We start from the raw sequence: 21,987 nt of genomic DNA, 5'->3' as shown, positions 1-21,987 counted from the left end.
GCACTCGCGGTCGCTAGAACTGGGTGAAAACGAGGCTTGGATGCACTCGTTGTCATAGTAACCTCCATTTCAGAGAGACACGCAACTAACGGGCCAGTCCTTCAAACCGAGGCTTGGTTATCCTGGTTGTCATGGAAACCTCGATGCCAGCCTCGTGTGATGTTTACTGGTTGAGGTTTTCTTTTAATGGGCAGATCCTTAATTATTAGGTTTTTGTTTTTGGTGTATATTATTACAGAAGGGAACAGAATTAACCATTTAGTACAGGGAGTGTACGGCTAGAACTAGGTGAATACGAGGTTTGGATGCACTCGTTGTCATAGCAACCTCTATTTCAGAGAGACACGCAACTAACGGGCCATATAGTACAGGGAGTGTACAGCTGCAAGACAACCTAGGGTTTGTTGTCCTGCGAGTTATTGAGGGTGATAACATTACAACGAGGCTTGCTATTATGCCAGTGTAACATCGTATGAATAGGATAGTGTGTTTGTCTAAGCTCTACTTCAATATACCTGTTATTTTGAGAGCGCAAAGTTACTTATGCGCAATGTTATTAGCTGGAGCGCTGTTGATCGGACATACATGGTTCATGAGTTGTTTAAAGGACATTTGAATCAGAGGCTTTTAGCTGAGTACATTGTTCCATGGAATGTCATCATTGAGCCCAATGATGTTGGTTCCTAGACGATACACCCACCGTTGCTCTTTCTCAAAAAGTCTAGTAGGAATATTCGTGGTACCTGTAATTCTCTCAATTATTGTCCATCTCATATCATTTGGAGTATGGTTTTGTTCAAAAAAATGACGGCTAAGTTTTGTTGTTAGTTTTTTGCATCGGATATTACTCCGATGCTCACCAATGCGCTGTTTCACCTTTCTTGTAGTCATGCCGATGTAGCGTAAGGAACATGGACAGGTTATCAAATATATCACATTATTTGAGTTGCAATTTGTATGGGCAACTTGTGTCCAGATTTTACCTGGTTCCAAAGTTAATGTTTTTGTGGCTTCTGTGAGATGGCATATACTACAGTCTGAACAGGGATAATGTCCTGTGATGGGAGGAAGACCCCATGCTGAAGTGACTGAAGATGTTTGAGGGTCAGTCTTGTTTTTAGGGCGGGTGTGTACTAAGGCATCTCTTAAGCTTCGGCCTTTTTTGAAAGAGAACAAAGGTTTTTCCCAGTCTTTTTTTGCTGATTTTACGATGCTCCAATGTTTATTTATGGTTTTTTTCATGTAATTTGAGAGCCCATTGAATGTTGTCACACAAGTAAGTGGCATTGCTTCTTGATTGTTGACTTTTTCTTCTAGTAAGGCTTCTCTCGGCTGATTCCTGGCTCTTTTCAAGCCTTTGTTGAGGATGGCAGAGGGATATCCTCGGTCTTTCAGTTTTTCAGTTAGGCTTGCGGCTTGTTCCTTGAAATCAGTGAGTGTACTACAGTTCCGCCTTAACCTCAGGTATTGCCCGTAGGGGAGGTTTTCTTTTAGGGGGCGTGGATGAAAACTACTAAATTCTAGTAGATTATTTCTTGCTGTCGGTTTATGATGAGTTTTTGTCGTTAAACCTGTGCCAGATATTGTGATCACTACGTCCAAAAAAACAATATCAGTTTTACTTGTAGTATTAGTGAATCTCAAGTTGTTGTCTAAGGTGTTAATCCACAACAGGAAAGCTTTTAGATCACTCTCATTGCCTGTCCATAATAGCAAAATGTCACACCTTCATTCAAGAATTCAGATTCAAAATCTGTCTGCATCACGACCCTATCCCTTAAAGTGAAAGGGGTTACAATGCTACAGACAAATGGCATTGTGAGTATGACATTGGGGAGAGGATGCAGTGGGATCACTGCTGGTACTTTATGATGAATGCTGTCAGCATTAGCACTTTCCTCAATATTGTTTTTGCTTGCTTTCTGGTTTCACTAGCCTATGCAGTGGACAGGGAAAAAACCATGGTAATATTGAAGAGGTATGGAGTGAGATTAGATCAATACTGATCAATACAGAACCAGTGTTCGCATATGCACACAAATAATTCATCATGTGGCAATCCACTCACTGTAGTTTATCGGTGTCTGATTTTCTGCATTGCAGGGGTTTCAAACTATTTTACTGAAAACCATAAGTATTAAAAATTATCTGTTGACAATTATTTAGCGGTCAACTGAATTTGCTTTAAAACAACTATCTTCTGTGATATTTTTCTGACTTTTGGACTAAAGAGGCGAAGGCACCATAGTGGTAAAGATCACATTATGGGTCAAGGGATAGAGAATAAACATGACGTTAATACTGGAGAAGGGCTAGAAAGGAGTAAAGTATTTAGCACCATCCCACATTTTTATAAAAGTCTGCACACGAAGACCAATATTCATACAAATGGTAAATTTAAAAAGTTACATTTGAGCATACATAAACAGATACATTTCAGAAAGGAGTTTCCATCCTAATATACACATTTCTTACTCATAAATTAAGTGAATATTTTATTATTGGTTAAGTTGTATTGTCCAAGCCTTTGTAACTTGTCTTGGTTCATGAATCATAGTCCTTATTAGCAGCATTATTGTCTGATTTAGTATTAAGGCCCACTGCTTTCTAATTTGACACATGTATCAAATTGGTCACATTGCCAATCTGTCAGGCCCATTCTCTATCTTGAGAGGTACAAGACAGGGCTGCCCTCCCTCCCCTGTTCTGTATGCATTATATATGGATCCATATCTTAGATGGCTAACAAGGTACCTTACAACTTTACCAATCTTCAACATTACCTCCCTGTTAGTGGTATATGGTGATGATGTGGCTATTCTTTTCCACTCAGTACCACACATGCTAAATGTTATAGGGCAAAGAACTGAAGAATTTTAAAGTATGTTAGGTTATAAATGTAAATACCTATAAGAACCAAAATTGGACTGAAAGTAGGGGTAAAGAAAGAAATGCTCGCAAATCGGACATTGCATACTTTGGCAGCAGCACTGGGGGCCAAGAAGAGGAGGAGGACCACGCTCCCCGCTTTGGAATTTTGAGACACTTCTCACGTTGCCCACTTTGCGGGAAACGCTCTTAGCTCAATCCTTCTGCCAGCATCAGTGGGGCCACGAACAGGTGGAGAACTACGCTCCCCAGACTTCAACGGGGCACAGAGACGCCCTCCGGTCACGCCCTGCCCAGGTGCAATCCACAAAACCTCTTGCGTTTCCCCGCTCGCAAATCGGACATTGCATACTTTGGCAGCAGCACTGGGGGCCACGAAGAGGAGGAGAACCACGCTCCCCGCTTTGGAATTTTGAGACACTTCTTGCGTTTCCCGCTTCGCGGGAAACGCTTGTAGCTGAATCCTTCTGCCAGCATCAGTGGGGGCCACCAACAGGTGGAGAACTATGCTCCCCAGAATTCTGCGGGCACAGAGACGCCCTCCCGCCACGCCCTGCCCAGGTGCAATCCACAAAACCTCTTGCGTTTCCCGCTCCGCGGGAAACGCTCGCAAATCGGACATTGCATACTTTGGCAGCAGCACTGGGGGCCACGAAGAGGAGGAGAACCACGCTCCCAGCTTTGGAATTTTGAGAAACTTCTCGCGTTTCCCGCTTCACGGGAAACGCTCGTAGCTGAATCCTTCTGCCAGCATCAGTGGGGGCCACGAACAGGTGGAGAACTACGCACGCTCCCCGGAATTCAGTGGGGCTCTGAGACGCCCTCCCGCCACGCCCTGCCCAGGTGCAATCCACAAAACCTCTTGCGTTTCCCGCTCCACGGGAAACGCTTGCAAATCGGATATTGCATACTTTGGCATTGCCAATCTGTCAGGCCCATTCTCTATCTTGAGAGGTACAAGACAGGGCTGCCCTCCCTCCCCTGTTCTGTATGCATTATATATGGATCCATATATTAGATGGCTAACAAGGTACCTTACAACTTTACCAATCTTCAACATTACCTCCCTGTTAGTGGTATATGGTGATGATGTGGCTATTCTTTCCCATTCAGTACCACACATGCTAAATGTTGTAGGGCAAAGAACCGAAGAATTTGAAAGTATGTTAGGTTATAAATGTAAATACCTATAAGAACCAAAATTGGACTGAAAGTAGAGGTAAAGAAAGAAATGCTCGCAAATCTGACATTGCATACTTTGGCAGCAGCACTGGGGGCCAAGAAGAGGAGGAGAACCACGCTCTCAGCTTTGGAATTTTGAGACACTTCTCGCGTTTCCCACTTCGCGGGAAACGCTTGTAGCTGAATCCTTCTGCCAGCATCAGTGGGGGCCACGAACAGGTGGAGAACTCCGGTCACGCCCTGCCCAGGTGCAATCCACAAAACCTCTTGCGTTTCCCGCTCCGCGGGAAACGCTCGCAAATGGGACATTGCATACTTTGGCAGCAGCACTGGGGGCCACGAAGAGGAGGAGAACCACGCTCCCCGCTTTGGAATTTTGAGACACTTCTCGCGTTTCCCGCTTCGCAGGAAACGCTCGTAGCTGAATCCTTCTGCCAGCATCAGTGGGGGCCACGAACAGGTGGAGAACTACGCACGCTCTCCAGAATTCAGCGGGGCTCTGAGACGCCCTCCCGCCATGCCCTGCCCAGGTGCAATCCACAAAACCTCTTGCGTTTCCCGCTCCGTGGGAAACGCTTGCAAATCGGACATTGCATACTTTGGCAGCAGCACTAGGGGCCACGGAGAGGAGGAGAACCACGCTCCCCGCTTTGGAATTTTGAGACACTTCTCGCATTTCCCGCTCCGCGGGAAACGCTCGCAAATGGGACATTGCATACTTTGGCAGCAGCACTGGGGGCCACGAAGAGGAGGAGAACCACGCTCCCCGCTTTGGAATTTTGAGACACTTCTCGCGTTTCCCGCTTCGCAGGAAACGCTCGTAGCTGAATCCTTCTGCCAGCATCAGTGGGGGCCACGAACAGGTGGAGAACTACGCACGCTCCCCAGAATTCAGCGGGGCTCTGAGACGCCCTCCCGCCATGCCCTGCCCAGGTGCAATCCACAAAACCTCTTGCGTTTCCCGCTCCGTGGGAAACGCTTGCAAATCGGACATTGCATACTTTGGCAGCAGCACTAGGGGCCACGGAGAGGAGGAGAACCACGCTCCCCGCTTTGGAATTTTGAGACACTTCTCGCATTTCCCGCTTCGCGGGAAACGCTCGTAGCTGCATCCTTCTGCCAGCATCAGTGGGGGCCACGAACAGGTGGAGAACTACGCTCCCCAGAATTCAGCGGGGCACAGAGACGCCCTCGCCCTGCCCAGGTGCGAGGGCCCAGGTGCAATCCACAAAACCTCTAGCGTTTCCCGCTCTGCGGGAAACGCTCGCAAATCGGACATTGCATACTTTGGCAGCTGCACAGGGGGCCACGAAGAGGAGGAGAACCACGATCCCCGCTTTGGAATTTTGAGACACTTCTCGCGTTTCCCGGTTCGCGGGAAACGCTCGGAGCTGAATCCTTCTGCCAGCATCAGTGGGGGTCACAAACAGGTGGAGAACTACGCTCCCTAGAATTCAGCGGGGCACAGAGATGCCCTCCCACCACGCCCTGCCCAGGTGTATTTAACAAGGCTTATAGTCCCGCTCCGCGGGACGAGCCGGGCGAATCCCGGGCCAAGGGCGGGCCCGTTTAAGCCCGTTCAAGCACGAGCAAGGACGGGACGGGCTACCCCTCTAACATCTACGCTGGTACCAGGTCGGTAAATTTCCGATTAAGCATAGACTGTTTTGTGCAGACGGATTTGTTAAAGCAATTGGAAAGAAAAGTAAAGTCTGTGAATTTCGCCTGACTTACCATGGCCACACCTTCTACTGCAGGAGAGTATAGTGAGAAAAATACTGGAGGGGCACTAATGGGTACTTTTCTTATACGAGTGTCATCAGCTCTGGCAAAAGACATTGAACTTACCGAAAAAAGATTATCTTTAGACCCTCTTTTTGATAAGCGGTCCTCAATGGGAAGGCTGGCTACGGTTAGGTCGCCTGTCTCCAATGAGGTTGATCCTGAGGACACATTATGTTCCCTGGAGGATGATGACAGTAGTTGCAATTCTCTGCCTGATGGAAATACTGCATCCCCGGAAAATCGGCCTACAGATTCTTTAGTGAAGACAAACCAAGGTATCCTTCGAAAGGGCTGACCTCATGTAGTATCAAGACCAGGTCAACAAGTGGTGCCAATACGGCCCGAGCCTCACAATCAAAGGGTACGACACCAATGAATAAACGCCCAAGGGTTCAAGCTCAAAAACAAGCTCTAGCAAAAAAAGGGAAAAAAGGAAAAAGAAAAAGAAACCAAGGCGAACGCTATATCTAGCACAGTAGACTGTCGAGACTTCTTGACTCCAGCTAGTAAAGAGGCTAATCCATTGCCAAATGTGGAGGGTGAATCATCAGGTGATCCAGGCGTTTTGTTTTGGAAAAAGTTGGAACTTATCGTCAAGAAAACAATTCACCCGATACATGAGAGACTGGACCGCATGGAGAATAGACTGGTATGCCTGGAACTTTCGTTGGCTTCGGTTCAGAAGCGGATGGGGAATGGGGGTGGTGGCTTACACTGTACACAGCCAAACTCGGCAGGGCAAATTAATGTAGGATCAGTTCCGGTTGTTCCTAATGTTCCACCGAAAGGTAGTATTAGTACCACAGCAAATACATCTGAAGTCCCCCCTATTGCTAATCCTTTAACCAACACTGAAGGGGCAACTCAATCTGCACAGATAGGTAAGGATAAAAAAGTGGTGACTAGTATACCAGTTGTGCAATCGAACCCACCATCCAGTGGCCCTTCAGAGCATGTAGTATCCAATTTGCCAACTATAGAACTCCCCCCTGGGTCAGCCCCCTATGTAGTAGTACTAGCGGGGGTTCCATCATTAAGTCAGGGAAAGAGGGAGACAGTATATGAAATTAAAAAATAAATGTATCTTTTGGCTTAATGCTAATCGACCCTTGCCAACCCATATACGTGCAGAGATACTATTTGTCAGAAGGGTTAACTGGGTGGGCAGAAGCTCGAAGACAATGGGGGGTGATTGTGTCATTATTAATTTTAGGGATAGGAGATGTGTGGAGCACATTTGCAACTGGCCTCAAATAGATCTTAGGTTCCAGATTCAGGCACTTCCACTGATTTATTTTTATGTACCAGTACAGGACACACAAAGAGAAATCTTCTCAGTGAATGAGGTAGTAGGCTATCCTGTTTCACGGAGTTTAAAATTATATAATAGATTCTCGGTCTTATCGGGATTGGAGGAGTGCGACTGACAACAAATAGAGGTAGGGCGTTACTGTAAGAGCGTAATAAGATAGCCTAAGGATTTTGTAGTCAGAAGCAAGGGACAGGTGAATGAAAATACTAGACCAGATGCAGGTGGGACGAGACCTCAGGCAAATAATGGAATTGCTACACTACAGAATGGTGGCAACTCCCTTACTCAGTTGACTGTGTGTAGGGTAAGTTCTGCACCCCCTACTGATTCTTACTCGTTGCTGCAGTCTAGCCCCGTTGTAGTAGGGAATGATGTAGACGGAGGGCCTAGGTGTATAGCCTCCTTGACCTCGCTAATATCGTGGAACCTGGCAGGTATGGGGCCAAAGTTAGTGTCACCATGCTGGTTAAGTTTTATTGATGAATTCGATATTTGTCTTTTTCAAGAGACCTGGGCTGTTGAACCAGTACTTAGACCAGGCTACTTAAATTTTTATGTCCCTGCTGTGAGAGGGTTAAAGGGACGTCCAATGAGAGGAATGGTGATTTGGGTAAAACAACACTTAAGTTGCAGCATTCAACTACTTCCAGCTAGGCATTGTGATATAATTGCAGTTAGGCTCGGCATCCGGGTAGCATGAAAATTGATATTTTTAATGTTTATGCTAGAGGGATACATGGCGGGAAAAAATCTGAGGTGTTAGATGTAATAGAATCACTGATAAAATCTTTGCCAGAAGGGATATTGCCATTAATTGCGGGCGATTTCAACACAACTTTCGAACCCCTGAGACTGGAAGATTTGAATATGTCAGAGGAAGAAGACTCTAGATGGGGGTACCTCAATTAGAGACCAATCCTATAGCCAAAGGAACTGAGGCTGCATTGCAGTTGAATGGCCTTTGCCTAGGTAACCAGCTAAGGGCCGCAAATGGCGGAACACCCTCTGATAGGGAGGGGAGAAAAACATATGACAATGGTATAAGGTCAAGTAAAATTGATTATCTGCTTGTCCATCTGAAGCTTTGGCACTCACTTGTTGATATGGAAGTGAAGACTCGTATTGAGAGTGACCATAATCCCCTGATAGCATCATTTAGATTAGGTCTTGAGGGAAAGGCAGTTATGTCAGAAGATCAATTAGCCCCAGAAACCTTCCTAGCAAATGACGAGCGTCACCTCAAGTGGGGTAAAGTGAGTAACCAACCAGAAACATTAAATGCCATCAAAGACAGTGTAGATAAGGTGCTTGGCAAAATAGGGTTAGATGTAGCTGATGGGATGGGGTATAAACCATTGGGGGAAGATCATGCTGATCTTTTTTCCAATCTTAAAGCCCATTTTTGTAAACCTGGTACTGCTAAGGCAAAAGTAAGGAAAAAACCAGAGAGGTGGTATAACACATTATGTAGGGAAACTCGGTTTGAGTTGAGCTTAGCGTTAAAAACTAGAAATTCAATAATGATAAAAGCTGCCCGACGTAACTATAGAAAAGTCACCAGCAGGGCAAAAAGAGTATGAGAAGAGCAACTGTGGCAGGAACTTAAAGGCGCTTGTCTGTCCAAAAACCCAAAGCTATTCTGGGATACTTCTAAATGGGATGGGGACGGCCGGGCAAATAGCCCACAAAATAACGTCCCCCAAAATTCTTGGATTGAGTATTTTAAGCCCCAGTATGAGAACACAGAAGATAACCAAATTGTGGCGGCTTTTCTTACTACATATCATAAAGGTGTTGTTTTTAGTCTAGGGGATGTGGATAGAGCCCTCAACTCAGTAACCGAGGGACAGGCCAAGGGGATGGATTGTATACCCGTGGACCTTTACTTAAATGATAAGCAGAGATGGCAAATATATATCGCCCTTCTATCTAATGCTATTGCTCAGGGGATGGCTGTCCCGCATTCATGGAAGGGAGCGGAAATTGTGCCTGTTTATAAAAAAGGGGATAAGTCCTAAGCAGGTAACTACAGGCATATTAGCCTGATCGATTCTATACAAAAAATAATGGGTCGCCTGGTTCTGGGAAAAATTCAGGATGGATGGATGAAGGGGACATCCTGAGCCCATTACAGGCTGGCTTCCGCCCGAGGACCAGTACGATAGACCAGGTCTTTCGAATCATTATCTTATATTGGCGGACAGTTGTCCTGGAAAAAGGGGTATTATATGCAGTCTTAGTCATTCTGAGGGCGGCGTTCGACCTTGTCCCCCGAGGAAAGCTTTGGCAAACCTTAGAGGAGCTAGGAATGGCCCCGGAACTGCTGACCCTGGTTGTCCCTCTGCATGAGGACACCTATGCATGGGTCAGGTGGGGTAAGGAGGGTGAGGTTACAGATGCCTTCCCTGTTGGGCGGGGAGTGAGACAGGGTTGCGTTAATGTGCCTACCCTGTTCTCACTCTTCGTGAATGGAGCTGCAGACTACGGGCCCGATTCACAGAACTAACTTAAGACAAAATCCTAAACTTACTACTTTTGGTATTCACAGAAGTTAGGATTTTGTCTTAAGTTTGTCTTAAGACAGACTTAAGACAGACTTAAGTTAGGATTTTGTCTTAAGTCTGTCTTAAGTCTGTCTTAAGACAAACTTAAGACAAAATCCTAACTTCTGTGAAATGAAATGAAATGAAATGAATGAAACTTATATAGCGCATGACTTACCCTGGGGCATCTCCGCGCTTGCTTAGGGAACCCGTCCTGGTATTCCCCTGTGAGATAACCCTGGCAGGGTATCCACAAGGTGAAAGCCAGGCATCCCACCGCGAGGGGCCGTTGTGGAGATTAAGCAAGCTATTGCCCAGAGTCACAGAGTGTGAACCCGTGAGTCGAGAAGGCACCAGAGCGAGAATTAACGAGTCCGTGGAATTTTTGAGCCCAAGACCCGCCGAGGCAGGGAATACCAAAAGTAGTACGTTTAGGATTTTGTCTTAAGTTAGTTCTGTGAATCGGGCCCAGTCTCTCCCTGGTCCCTACTGACGCCCCTGCGATGGCCGGAGATTGGGTCCCGATCCTTATGTTCGCCGACGACACTCTGATCATTTCAAAAACACCTAGTGGTCTCCAACGGGCATTGCTGCGCTTTACAGACTTTTGCCAGCAGCGTGGGCTCGAAATAAACACTGCAAAAACAAAATGTATGGTTCTTACTGAACCCAAACGACCCAACACAGCTAAACGGTTCAAGGGAAGTATACATATGAATAACTGCCCATTACAGCAGGTTGACGCCTTCACGTATTTAGGGGTCAATCTACAGAGTGATATGTCCTGGAATAGCCAGTTAGATATGACTGTATTAAGGCACAAGCAGCAGGCAGGTATCCTCCTTAAAAGATTTAAAACATCTCTTACTAAAACCAGTAAGACCACTCCTCGAGATCTATGGCATGAAAGTCTTAAGTTCTGTCCTCTATGGCTCCGAACTATGGGGGTTTGCAAACTTAAAGAACTTAACATTAGTAGAAAATGAATTTTTGAGAAAATCTACTTGTGTCCCACAAAGTACCCCTTTAATTCCCCTGTTTTGGGATCTTGGAAAAATAACAGTGCAAGATCTGGCCACCCTGCGACCTGTACTATACTGGCGCAGAATCTGGACAACAGAGGAATTGCATCATTATGCTCGGTACTCAAAGACATTATTGAGAAGGATCGCTTTCACAAAATAGTTAGAATGGGTTTGAATAGACTGTGGGATGACCCAGCAAATGCTTTATTCCCACCTAAAAGAGATATGAAGGTGATATACTGGGAGATGGTTATTACAGAGAAATGTGCCAAGGGGACCTCATCCCATCTCACTGAGCGATTTCTTGAGTTCAATGCGTATCCAGCGCTGGAATTATATTGGGATGCTATTGAGAAACCCCCAGATCGCAAGCTCTATTTTCAATTTAGGGCAGGCATTCTTCCCATAATGTCGTTTACCGCTAGGTGGGCTTGGACAAATGATGACAAATGGCCCAAGTGCAGGGACAAAAAAGAATCTACTAGTCATCTTCTGTTTTTTTATATACAGCCCCACGGGATAAATGGATAAAACCAATATGTCGATTAATTGGCACAGGAAAACATGATGAGGCGATAAGAATATTAAGTACTGATCCCAGCCTCCCAATTGCCATAGCAATGGCAAAGTTTCTGAAATGGGCGTGGGTCATTTGATTAAAAATGAATTGACAATAGTAAGGATAGACGTAAAACATTTAATGAGTAGGATGTTATTGTTATGCTTAATTGAACTGAGATGATTAACTTGATGTCTATAGCTACTGTAAATTTTCCTTCCATCCCCTATTTTTAACAAATATTCGACGTTAGTCTTGTGGAGTTTAATTTTTTTCTTAACGTTTTACATATTTATGTAAATGTCTTTTAAAGGATCTTATATTGTGATAAATGTAAATGTCTCTTTTAAAGGATTTTATACTGTGACAAATGTATGTTTTGTGATGCTTTTATGACTTAATTGTTGAATAAAGTAATGTAATAATGTTGTAAAGAAAACAAATAGTATTTGGGTATCATGGTTTCTTCTGAAATAGAGTTATTTTTAGTGAATTGTTTCAGTTTACAGAACATTTTAGCCTTCCCACATCAACTTGTAAATCACAAATGTCTTATTTTTACTATTAGGTTTCTGAGATTGAGCTAAGAAGATGCATGTGTCTTCTTGTTGTAATATATATTTATATTGTCTACTGTCGGTCGCCACTAGGTAGTTATAGTTAGGACCTAGATACCATAGGAAAAGCATCTTTTGACTTGTCTATATCTTTGGTGCTGATTGACAAATCTTCACAAAGTGTTCTAAAGAATGTGCCCCAGTGATTTTTGTAGTGCATGCAAAATAAAGGTGTGAAAAGAGCAGAAAGTGGAAATATAAAGGTCAGAAATGAGCAGAAAGAGACAAAATAAAGGACAGAAACGAGTGGCAGGAGGCAAATTAGAGATCATAAATGAGCAGAATGAGGCAAAATAAATTAAAGAAACGACCAGCAAGTGGTAAAATAAAGGTCAGAAACGAGCAGCAAGAGGCAAAATAAAGGTCAGAAACGAGCAGAAAGAGACAAAGTAAAGGACAGAAATGAGCAGCAACAGGCAAAAAAAGGTCAGAAAGAGATAAATATAGATCAGAAATTTGCAAAAAGAGGCAAAATAAAGGCCAGTTACAAGCAAACAGAGGCACAATAGAAATAAAAAACGAGCAGAAAGAGGCAAAATAAAGATGAAAAACAAGCAGAAAGAGGCCCAATAAAGGTTAGAATAAGCAGAAAGAGGCAAAGTAAAGCTGAACAAAAAGCAGAAAGAGGCAGTATAGAGGTCAGAAAAGAGCAGAAAGGGGCAGAATAAAATAGCATAATGTGTATTTGTAAAAGGCGCGTTCACCCAAGGGTATCTTGGCGCTGAGTAACTGATGTTTATTGTTACCCAACTCAATGGTACTCCTTTTATCGACCTCAGAAGGATGAAAGGCTGAGTGGACCCATTAGGATTTGAACCTGTGACCATGAGGTCAAACTCAGGCACCTACAATGGAGGCAATAGTTCAATAAGCCACTGGACCCAGCATAGAGTTCAGAAATGAGCAGCAAGGGGCAGAATAAGTGTCAGAAATGAGCAGAAAGAGGCAAACTAAAGGGGTAAATGAGCAAAAAGATGCAAAATAAAAGTCAAGAACGAGCAGTAAGAGGCATAATAAAGCACGGAAATGAGCAGCAAGAGGCAAAAAAGAGATCAGAAATTAACGGAAAGAGGCTAAATAAAGGGCAGAAATGAGTAGCAAGAGGAAAAATAAAGGTCAGAAACAAGCAGAAAGAGCAAAATAGAGGTTAAAAAGAGGCAAAGACCCTGAGAACCCAAATAAACTTCATCCCCCAACCTGTAGTGCGCCAGGAGGCATGTTTGCAGAGTGGTCTAGAAAGGGGGTGAGGCCTCTGATGAGGTCTCAGTAATTTCACTGTGGGGGATGTACTGGTAGCAACAATAGGGGTTCATGGCCCCAAGGACCCTTCAGCCAAGGGAACTTCATCAGCCAACCATTCGTACACCAGGAGGCATGTTTTCAGAGTGGTTGAGAAAGTGGGTGGGGTCCCCAACAATGTCTCAGCAGTCACTCTGTGGGGGACTTACTAGTGGTAACAGGAGGGGTTATTGGCCCCTAACTACTCTCGGCACCCAAGGTGACTCACGGAACTCCATAGAATTTGACAGAGATTTTCGGTAATTCTGAAAACTCCGCGAGCTTTTCCCAGGTCTAACAGAAAGAGGAAAATAAGGTCAGCAATGAGCTGAAATAGCAAAAATAAAGGTCATACGTGAGCAGCAAAACAGCAGAAAATGGACAGAAAACAATCAGAATTCACTTGGGTACATGTGCGTCCACTCACAGAATAACTCAGACACTCACACACCCACTAAGGCACCCACTCAGACACTCATGCACCAAGACACAGATCCACTCAGTCACTCATGCACCCACTCATACACCCAGTGAGACAGTCATGTACTCCCTCTCACACCCACTGAAACACTCATGCACTCACTTACACACTTATAGATATCTGACCTAACTATAACTTATGCCCCCATAATGCACTGCTGATGACCTCATATATTACATCACTCATTACATGGCCAGTGACATCACTCATGACATCTTAAATGGTATCACTGATGACCCCATCTGCAGAACCATTCACACACCTACTCACACCCCCATGCAGAATCTCATAAATCTACTCACATACTGATTCAAAAGCCCATACAAACACTCATGCACCCACTAATACACCCAGTGAGACAGTCATGCACTCACTCTCACACCCACCAAAACACTCATGCACTCACTCACACACTCTCAAATGTTACAGGTTACAGTTAGGAAATAACATTTAAAATCATAGAAATTCAGAGTAAAAACCATAGGTTATAAGGACAGTTTAGTTAGAAAATAGAATTAAATAAAATCTTAAAAATTCACTGAAAAAACCAAGGGTTAAAGGGATGTTATAGTTAGGCAATAGAATTTTTTTTAAAGTTAGACATTCACTGAAAGAAACAACAGTTAAAGGGATTTTATAGATTGTATAGTTAGGCTCAGATTTCACTCATTCAAAGCCATAGAAAGTCATCGGTTATATATATATATATATCTGAGCTAACTATAACTTACGCACCCACAATGCACTGCTGATGACCTCACATATTACATCACTAATGATATTGGCCAGTGACATCACTCATGACATCTCAAATGGCATCAGTGATGAAATCATCTGCAGAACCATTCACACACCCACTCACACCCCCATGCAAAATCTCATATATCCACTCACACACCAACACAACCACTCACATACTGATTCCTAAGCCCATATAGATACTCATGCTCCCACTCACTGATGCATAGAGCAGCACACACACACTTACCTCCTAGTGCAGGCACTCACACAACCAGTCACTAACCAATACAGATAATCACACACCCATTCACTTACACATACCGAAACTAATACATGTACTCAGAGATCTAAACATTCACTGAGGCAACCACATAGTCTCCCATAGAGCCTCTCTCACACTCACTTACCCATACAGGCACTAACACAGCTACTCACTCACCCATGCAGCCACCCAGGCACTCTTCAATTCACCAGTTACAGCTACTGACACACCTGCTCACACACCCAGGCAGCCACTCATGCACCCTCTCATTCACCATTTACAGCTACTTACATACCCCCTCATTCACCCATAGTGCCACTCACTCAGCTACTCACTTACCCATACAGCCCCTGACAGCTACTTGCTTACCCATACAAAACCTCACACAACCACTCACTCATCTATACAGTCTCCCACATACCCACACACTCATCCATACCCCACTGGCACACCTACTCACTCACATAGCCACTTACTCACCCACACAGCTACACACACACCCACCTAATCACCTATACATCTACTCACACATCCACTTATTCACCCATACAGAAACACACATACCCACTCACACACAGAGATACACAGTTATAAAGACATTTACATATCTATGTTTTAAAATAGAATCACTCTTTACTGGTACACAAAGTAAACCAATTTATCTTTTGTGATACCTTAGTAAATATGTTAAACACTCAGAAACCTTTAGAAAACACTCACAATCATTGGACGATGTTATCAGTGATAGCATCAGTGATGCTATTTGAGATGTCATCATTGATGTCATGAGTGATGTCACTAACCATGACATAAGTGATGTAATATGTGAGGTCGTAAGCAGTGCATTGCGGGGGCTTAAGTTATAGTTAGCTGAGGTAACTATAACTGTTAAATTTCTATGGTTTGTACAAGTGAAATCTTAGCCTAACAATAATGGCCCTGTAACCTTTGTTTTTTTTGTGAATATCGAAAGATTTTTTATCCTATTTCCTCAGTATAACTGACCTTTAACCTTTATTTTTTCAGTAAATTTCTAATGTTTTTAAATGCTAATTCCTAACTATAGCTTACCTGTGACCATTTGATTCTGTCAGTGAATTTCATTGGTATTATAAGCAGCAATGCTGTTTTCAGAATGGAGTGAAAAGGGGCGGGCCTCTGACCAGCTCTCAGGAATCCCAATGATTAGTATGTATATATATAAATATTCATCACTTTCTACTATATATAAATGGATGCATCCCCTATCTTTTTGACTGTGAAAATGATTCACCCAAGATGACAGGGTATAAAATACTGGGTCTCCTTTTAGCAGAAAATACCCTATTGCTTTCCAAACCTGCAAAGTGTCTGGGTACTCTCTTGGAAAAATTCAGTCTTTTTTGCAAGGAGCATTGCTTAGAGATAAACAGCAATAAAACACAACATATGGTATTTAGTGCCCACAGAAAAATCATGGGTAAGGTAGTCCTTGAGGGTGAGACACAGGGCAGGGTAAATGAATTTGACGATCTGGGTGCAAGAATAAATGATTCTCATAGATGGCAGCCCCAGATCAAGAAAAGAGTATTGCCTTGAAGCAAAGTGCAGGGGCTATTCTACGATTTGCCAACAGGACATCTACTTTTTCTGTTTCACCCCCAATTAAGTAATATAAGAGTCAAGCCTTCGGTCAGCCTTGTATGGGGCTGACTTGTGGGGTTATTGCAATATTGTGCCTCTAAAAATAGCTGAATACGCCTTTGTAAAATCTCCACCGAGACTCCAGTGCCCCCACGCTTTCAATAGGATTCGATTTGAATCTTAGGTCTATTTCTGATATTGTCACCCTGAGACCTATTTAATATTGGATTGAGCTGTGGACAAATAAGAACTTGGATCCATATAGGGATTGTATCAACGTATTAGGTGGGGGGCCAATGAGTTATTGACATTCCTTGGCTTCTACATATAAAAACATGGCTAATGAAGTTGGGTTTGAACAATTTGTGGTTAAAGCCTACAGCATTAACCCACGATGCCTGAGAGAAATTGGGAACGAGCTATTGGAAAATTGTATTAGGAAGTAAGAAATGTAATATCTCTCTGGGCCGCCTTGTATAATCTTATTTGCCGTTTAAAGATGTACCTGAATTTGAGTCCTTTTTTCATTTTGTAATTGACTCTACTACACAGGCACCTTACATAACATTGAAATTGGGTATTCTGCCCTTGGCTGACCTAACTTGTTTTTAGAAAAAAAGTAATCAGACCTAATAAATGTCTGATGGTTGCCAAACATTTGAGAATGAGAATTTCTTTTTTACAAGGCCGATTCAGAGCAATGGTCATTCTGTATCATCCCTCCATGTAGTTTGCTTGGTTTTCAGGACTGCCATACTGTGTTAAAATTATGCAAAACTAATGCAAATGATTGTATTGTCTACTCACTGTTATTTGTCCTCAATATGGCACGTCAGGATGAAAGCAGTGAAATACGATGTTTCTATTCAACTCCTAGTTTTTATATTGTGAGTAGTATGTTATACATGAGCCCTGCTTTTTTACTATATGTTTTTGTAATTTTGCTTGTGAATATGGATCGGTTTACCTAATTATATTTGAAGGATATTAGATTAGGACTGAGCACCTATCCACATCAATCTTATTAGATTGTGCTTTTGACAATAATGTCCACCAAATAATTTCATTATTAGATGAAATTGCATTTTAATGGGATGTATTGTCTTTGTATTGAAGTTATTCTGTTTGATTAATTTTTATGATTTTTGTTCATGTACCTTTTCTGGTACAATCGAGATGAAATAAAGGCATGAAATGAATATATAAATATATGCATATATAATAGGAGCTTATGGTCCAGCGTGATACACAATGACTTCAAAGAAATGGCGTGGAGCACTCAGGGGGGACCCAGGAGGAGCCGTGCACGAGCCGGTCTCTCCCCTGGGTTGGTTCGCGCAAGGGAACTGGCCACAGGTGCAAGGGGGGGTGATTAGCTAGTTGGAGCAGAAGGAAAAGGGGATAAATAGGGGTAGAAAGGGCGGGAAATGGAACTGTGCCGGAGGAGTCGGTTGGCGAAGGTTGTTTTTGCCCCCCCCACCCTCCCTCTTTCTCTTTCAGGTCCTGTTTGTTTGTTGTTTTATTGTGCTTTGGGTACTGCTGAAGCAGTTTTTTCCTGGTTGCCACGCTAAGACAGGTCTAGGTGCAATTTTAGTTGGTAGGCGCTTTTCTGGGGGTGGGCAGCCTGGAGCGAGTTGGTCCATCCTAAAAGGGCAGTTAAAGGAAAGGAGGGGGTATCCACAAGAGTCAGTTGCTCCTGGGTTTGTTTGGGTTAACTTGGTGGGGGTTTCATCTTTCATAAGGATGCTAAGATAAGTTGAAGGAATTTTTGGTTTATTAAATAATGAATTGCAAGATGTTTGATTAGAAGTTAATTAGCACCTGTCTTAATAAAGTGGCCTTTCTCGCTAACCAAGAAGTTGTGGACAGTGAGTTATTGCGCAATGGGGTTTTCAGTCCATTTATTAGCAGCGGCAGACGCGTTTCAGCAAAATTGCCTTTCTCAATGCTCAACCTGCTAAAAGTGTAGTACAGAGCATCTGGTTGGTTTATATTATACATCAGCTTTCTTTATTTTTAGATTATTAGCCAATGGAAAGGCTGCAACTCTTGTGATGTTTTCACTGCAACTGCCATGCCGTCGTGACATCACACTCGCACCACTGATTTTGCATACAGCGTCCAGGGCTCTAATGCCACCTCTCGCCCCACTGTGCTTCAGGTGACAGTTGCGATGCAAAACAGACATGGTTCGCCACACTTTATTGGGTCAGCCCAACAAATCCCCGAATGGGCTGCCACGTCTCACCTCATGCGTTGCAACCATCTCTCTGCACTTCAGTACACCCCTTGTCACGGTCGCCGGATAAGAAAGCAGGATGTGTGTGTGTCTCCAGATGATCTCCTCCCTCTTTCTTCACTAGAATGGTGAAGCAGCACCACAATCCTTATGAACCACTAAATATTTATTAATCAATCGATCATAAAGATGTGCATAATGTGTGTATATTTATTCTGTTGCAATAAATATATCTTTATATGCATGTGTATTGTGGTCCTTAAAGAGGAAAAAAAGATTGACACATTTATTTTGACTTTTATTTATTACTGAGATTGGGCCCACTATTTTTGCCTCGAATATCAATTAATTAAAAGTAGGTTTCTCAAGCTAACTTGGAAAACAAAATTGTTGAAATATATCTGTTCATTTTTTACAGACTAATGATCTTGGGAAATGCAAGTCTGAGAATCAGTAATGTGACCAAATCAGATGCCGGCATTTATAATTGTGTGGCTAGAAACCAGTTTGGCACTGCAAGTATAAGAACAAGAATACTAGTAACAGGTAAATATATTTGAAGAAAAGACTTGTAGTTCAGTGTATTTGTTTACATTCTACTGTACTGTATTGTGGCATTTGTATAGCTTTTACTACACCTCTGTGAGGCTCTGGACGACTGACCCAGACAAATAGCAAGCTAAACTATGTAGGGGGTGTAGCAGTGAGAGTGTAGTCTTTGCTTTGATCCTATCTGAGAAGTGTTTTCATGGTATGTGTGATCACCACCAAGGTGTGTTTATTATGTTCTGGTACGCAGCACCTGACTGTGTGATGGGTGAAGATTTGTGAGAAATAAACACACAAATTATAATTTTAGCAAGGACGAAAACATTAAGTCACCTATGCAGCACAGGCCTGGCCATAGGGGAAAGGGGATTGTGTGTGTGTGTGTGTGTGTGTGTATATGTGAATGCCTGAAGAGGGCAAGAAGGGAATCCATATGGCAAAATGGACCGGTCAGAGTTGGTGTTGAATGAGTAGAATAATATTCAAAGGGCAGGAATGGGAATTGGTAAAAAAGCAGTACTCGTGTACTTTTATTTTTTTAGAGATAGGAACACACACTGCCTAGTGCTGAACAAATACACACCATGAATGAGGAAAAAAGTGGAAGAGCAAGCAGAGTTGAAACCCTCGAGCAGAAACCTCCCAGATTCCACCTATTCCTCCTAGGCTGAAGGAATCCCCAGTTCTGAGCAGGAAATCACACTCACAGTCCCCCACAACCTTCTGTAGTTTACCAAAGACAAACAAGCACCAGTTGGGCATGCCCTAGTCAGGTTGTGGCTTGTTACCCTTCATGTACAAAGTCTGAGAGATGAAATTCTTTGTAGATTGCTGCCTTGCCAGTGCTAGAGTGAATCAGCCCACCCCATTTTACTTTTCTGTCCTCATTCCTCCATGCAAGTTCAATAATTTTCCGGAATCCTAGAGAACCCTTATCATTTATGGAAGATTACCTCCTCCCAAACTAATAACTCTATTGCTGACAATGGGTTCTTCTTTTAGCGAAATGCCACACAAATAATATTAAATGTCTGATGTTGATTAGCAGTTTTACTGCACTCCATTATATGAACCATTGTACATGTCTGAGTGTTAGCTTCTCACTGACTGTATTTTTGTATCTATGTCTCTTTACTTGGTATTACAGATGTTTTGTTTTGGTGCTCATTATGTTCATTTTCCTGTTTCTGCCGATGCCCCCCTGATTGAAATTTTCGTCTAAGATTCAAATTAAAGTGTTTGTATAGATGTGTGTGTTTGTTTGCCATGGTGACGTTCTGTGATCAAGTATGCAGCCTTGTGTCTATATGCCCATATTCCTGTGATTAGTGCTTCGTTTCAAGTTTTGTCTGTGTTCCCTATGCTTCAGGGTATCACTGCACAAACGCGTCTCTGTGTTTCATTGTCACAGACTGCCTTTTTCCTCAGTCTTCCATAGTGTCCATTTGCAGCCAGAGAGTCTGCCATTGTTTAAATGTAAAAATAACAGTTGATGGACAGAATGCAGAACAATGCCATACATTCACCCCAGTACAGAGATCTGGGCCCAAATCCATCGTTTTTTTGCACTCCACACCACCCCAGTTCAGACATGGCCATATGCAAATCGGTCTGACCCTGTGCCTCATGGGAACAGTCCAGCCCGAACTGCCAAGCCATGCCTTCCCTGGACCGGAAACAAGCTTCCGACGACCAGTTTCTGGCATTTCAGCCGTCTTCAGCCCGGCTTGCTTGAATCCAGTGGTGTGGAGAGCATGGGGCTCACGTCTGAGCATACCCATCCCACTTGGGGTGACATCGGGCCACTCGACCGAGTCAGTGGTGCTTGCGGTTCTCGATGAGTTGAAAGCCAAGGCCGACACCAACTCCCCTCAAGTTCTGGTTCTCCTGGATTTATCCGCTGCGTTTGACACGGTCTATCATACCATCCTTCTTGACCGTGTCAGTGCAGCGGGCATTCGGGGCTCCGCTCTTTCCTGGATTACGTCCTTTCTTTCAGGACGCTCACAAGCTGTTCACCTCTCCGGTTTCTCTGCCTCCCCCCTCCCAGTGTCCTGTGGGGTTCCCCAAGGTTCCTCTCTCTCCCCTCTTCTTTTCAATCTTTATATTCGCCCCCTTATTGTTTCTCTTCTCGATCTGGGGGTCTCTGTGTACAACTACGCAGATGACCTCCAGCTCGTCTTTGATTTTTCTTCCTCTTCTCACTCCTTATCTTTTTTGCGCTCCACTCTAGTTTTCATTTCCGAGTGGATGAGCGCCAATCACCTCAAGCTCAATCCAGATAAGACTGAGCTTGTCTTGACTGGTGGCTCATCCAACCCCTGGTCCTCTGCTTTCTGGCCCCCTATTTTTGGTCCCCCTCCTACCCCTGTTCCTTCCGTCAAAACGCTGGGCATTAAGGTCAGCCATGACCTGTCAATGCACGGCCAGGTCAGTTCTGTAGTGTCTTCTTGCTTTCTTTCCCTCCGACTGATTCGTAAAATTTCCCGTTTCTTTTCCCTTGATTCCCTCAAAATTATTATTCCGGCCCTCATCACTTCCCGCCTTGATTATGGAAACAGCTTGTTCGTGGGTATCCCTGCCTACGAAACCCGCCGTCTCCAAGCAATCCAAAATCAGGCTGCCCGACTCAAATCTCTCCACTGGCTCCCCGTTCTACAGAGATCCCTGTTTAAACTAGGGTGCCTAGTCTTCCGGGCTGTTGATCGCTCTGCTCCGGCGTTCATCAATTCTTTGATCTCCACTCACATCCCTGCCCGTACCCTCCGCTCATCTACCTCTGCCCTCCTCACTGTTCCCCTCTTTCGTAAATCTCGCACTGGTGGAACCAGATTCTCTGTCCTTGCCCCCCGGTTCTGGAACTCCCTCCCTCTCTCCATGCGTTCTATTCCCATTTTTTCAC

The 21,987-nt window shown here is 43.7% G+C and overlaps 1 protein-coding gene across 1 annotated transcript in view; it reads left to right on the top strand.

The window, feature by feature from the left end:
* The window catches only part of LOC147692934 (contactin-3-like), an 830,755-nt gene that overhangs the window by 670,402 nt on the left and 138,366 nt on the right, over window positions 1–21,987 (top strand). The window contains exon 12 of the mRNA XM_086939195.1: window positions 18,955–19,082. Within this exon, the coding sequence (XP_086795321.1) occupies window positions 18,955–19,082 (128 nt within the window). The remainder of the gene's footprint in view (window positions 1–18,954; window positions 19,083–21,987) is intronic.

The sequence above is a fragment of the Lissotriton vulgaris genome, chromosome 9 (assembly GCF_964263255.1).
Source record: "Lissotriton vulgaris chromosome 9, aLisVul1.2, whole genome shotgun sequence".
Classification (NCBI taxonomy): Eukaryota; Metazoa; Chordata; class Amphibia; order Caudata; family Salamandridae; genus Lissotriton; species Lissotriton vulgaris.
The sequence above is the reverse complement of the archived record's forward strand: the minus strand, read 5'-3'. Positions and strand labels throughout refer to the sequence as shown.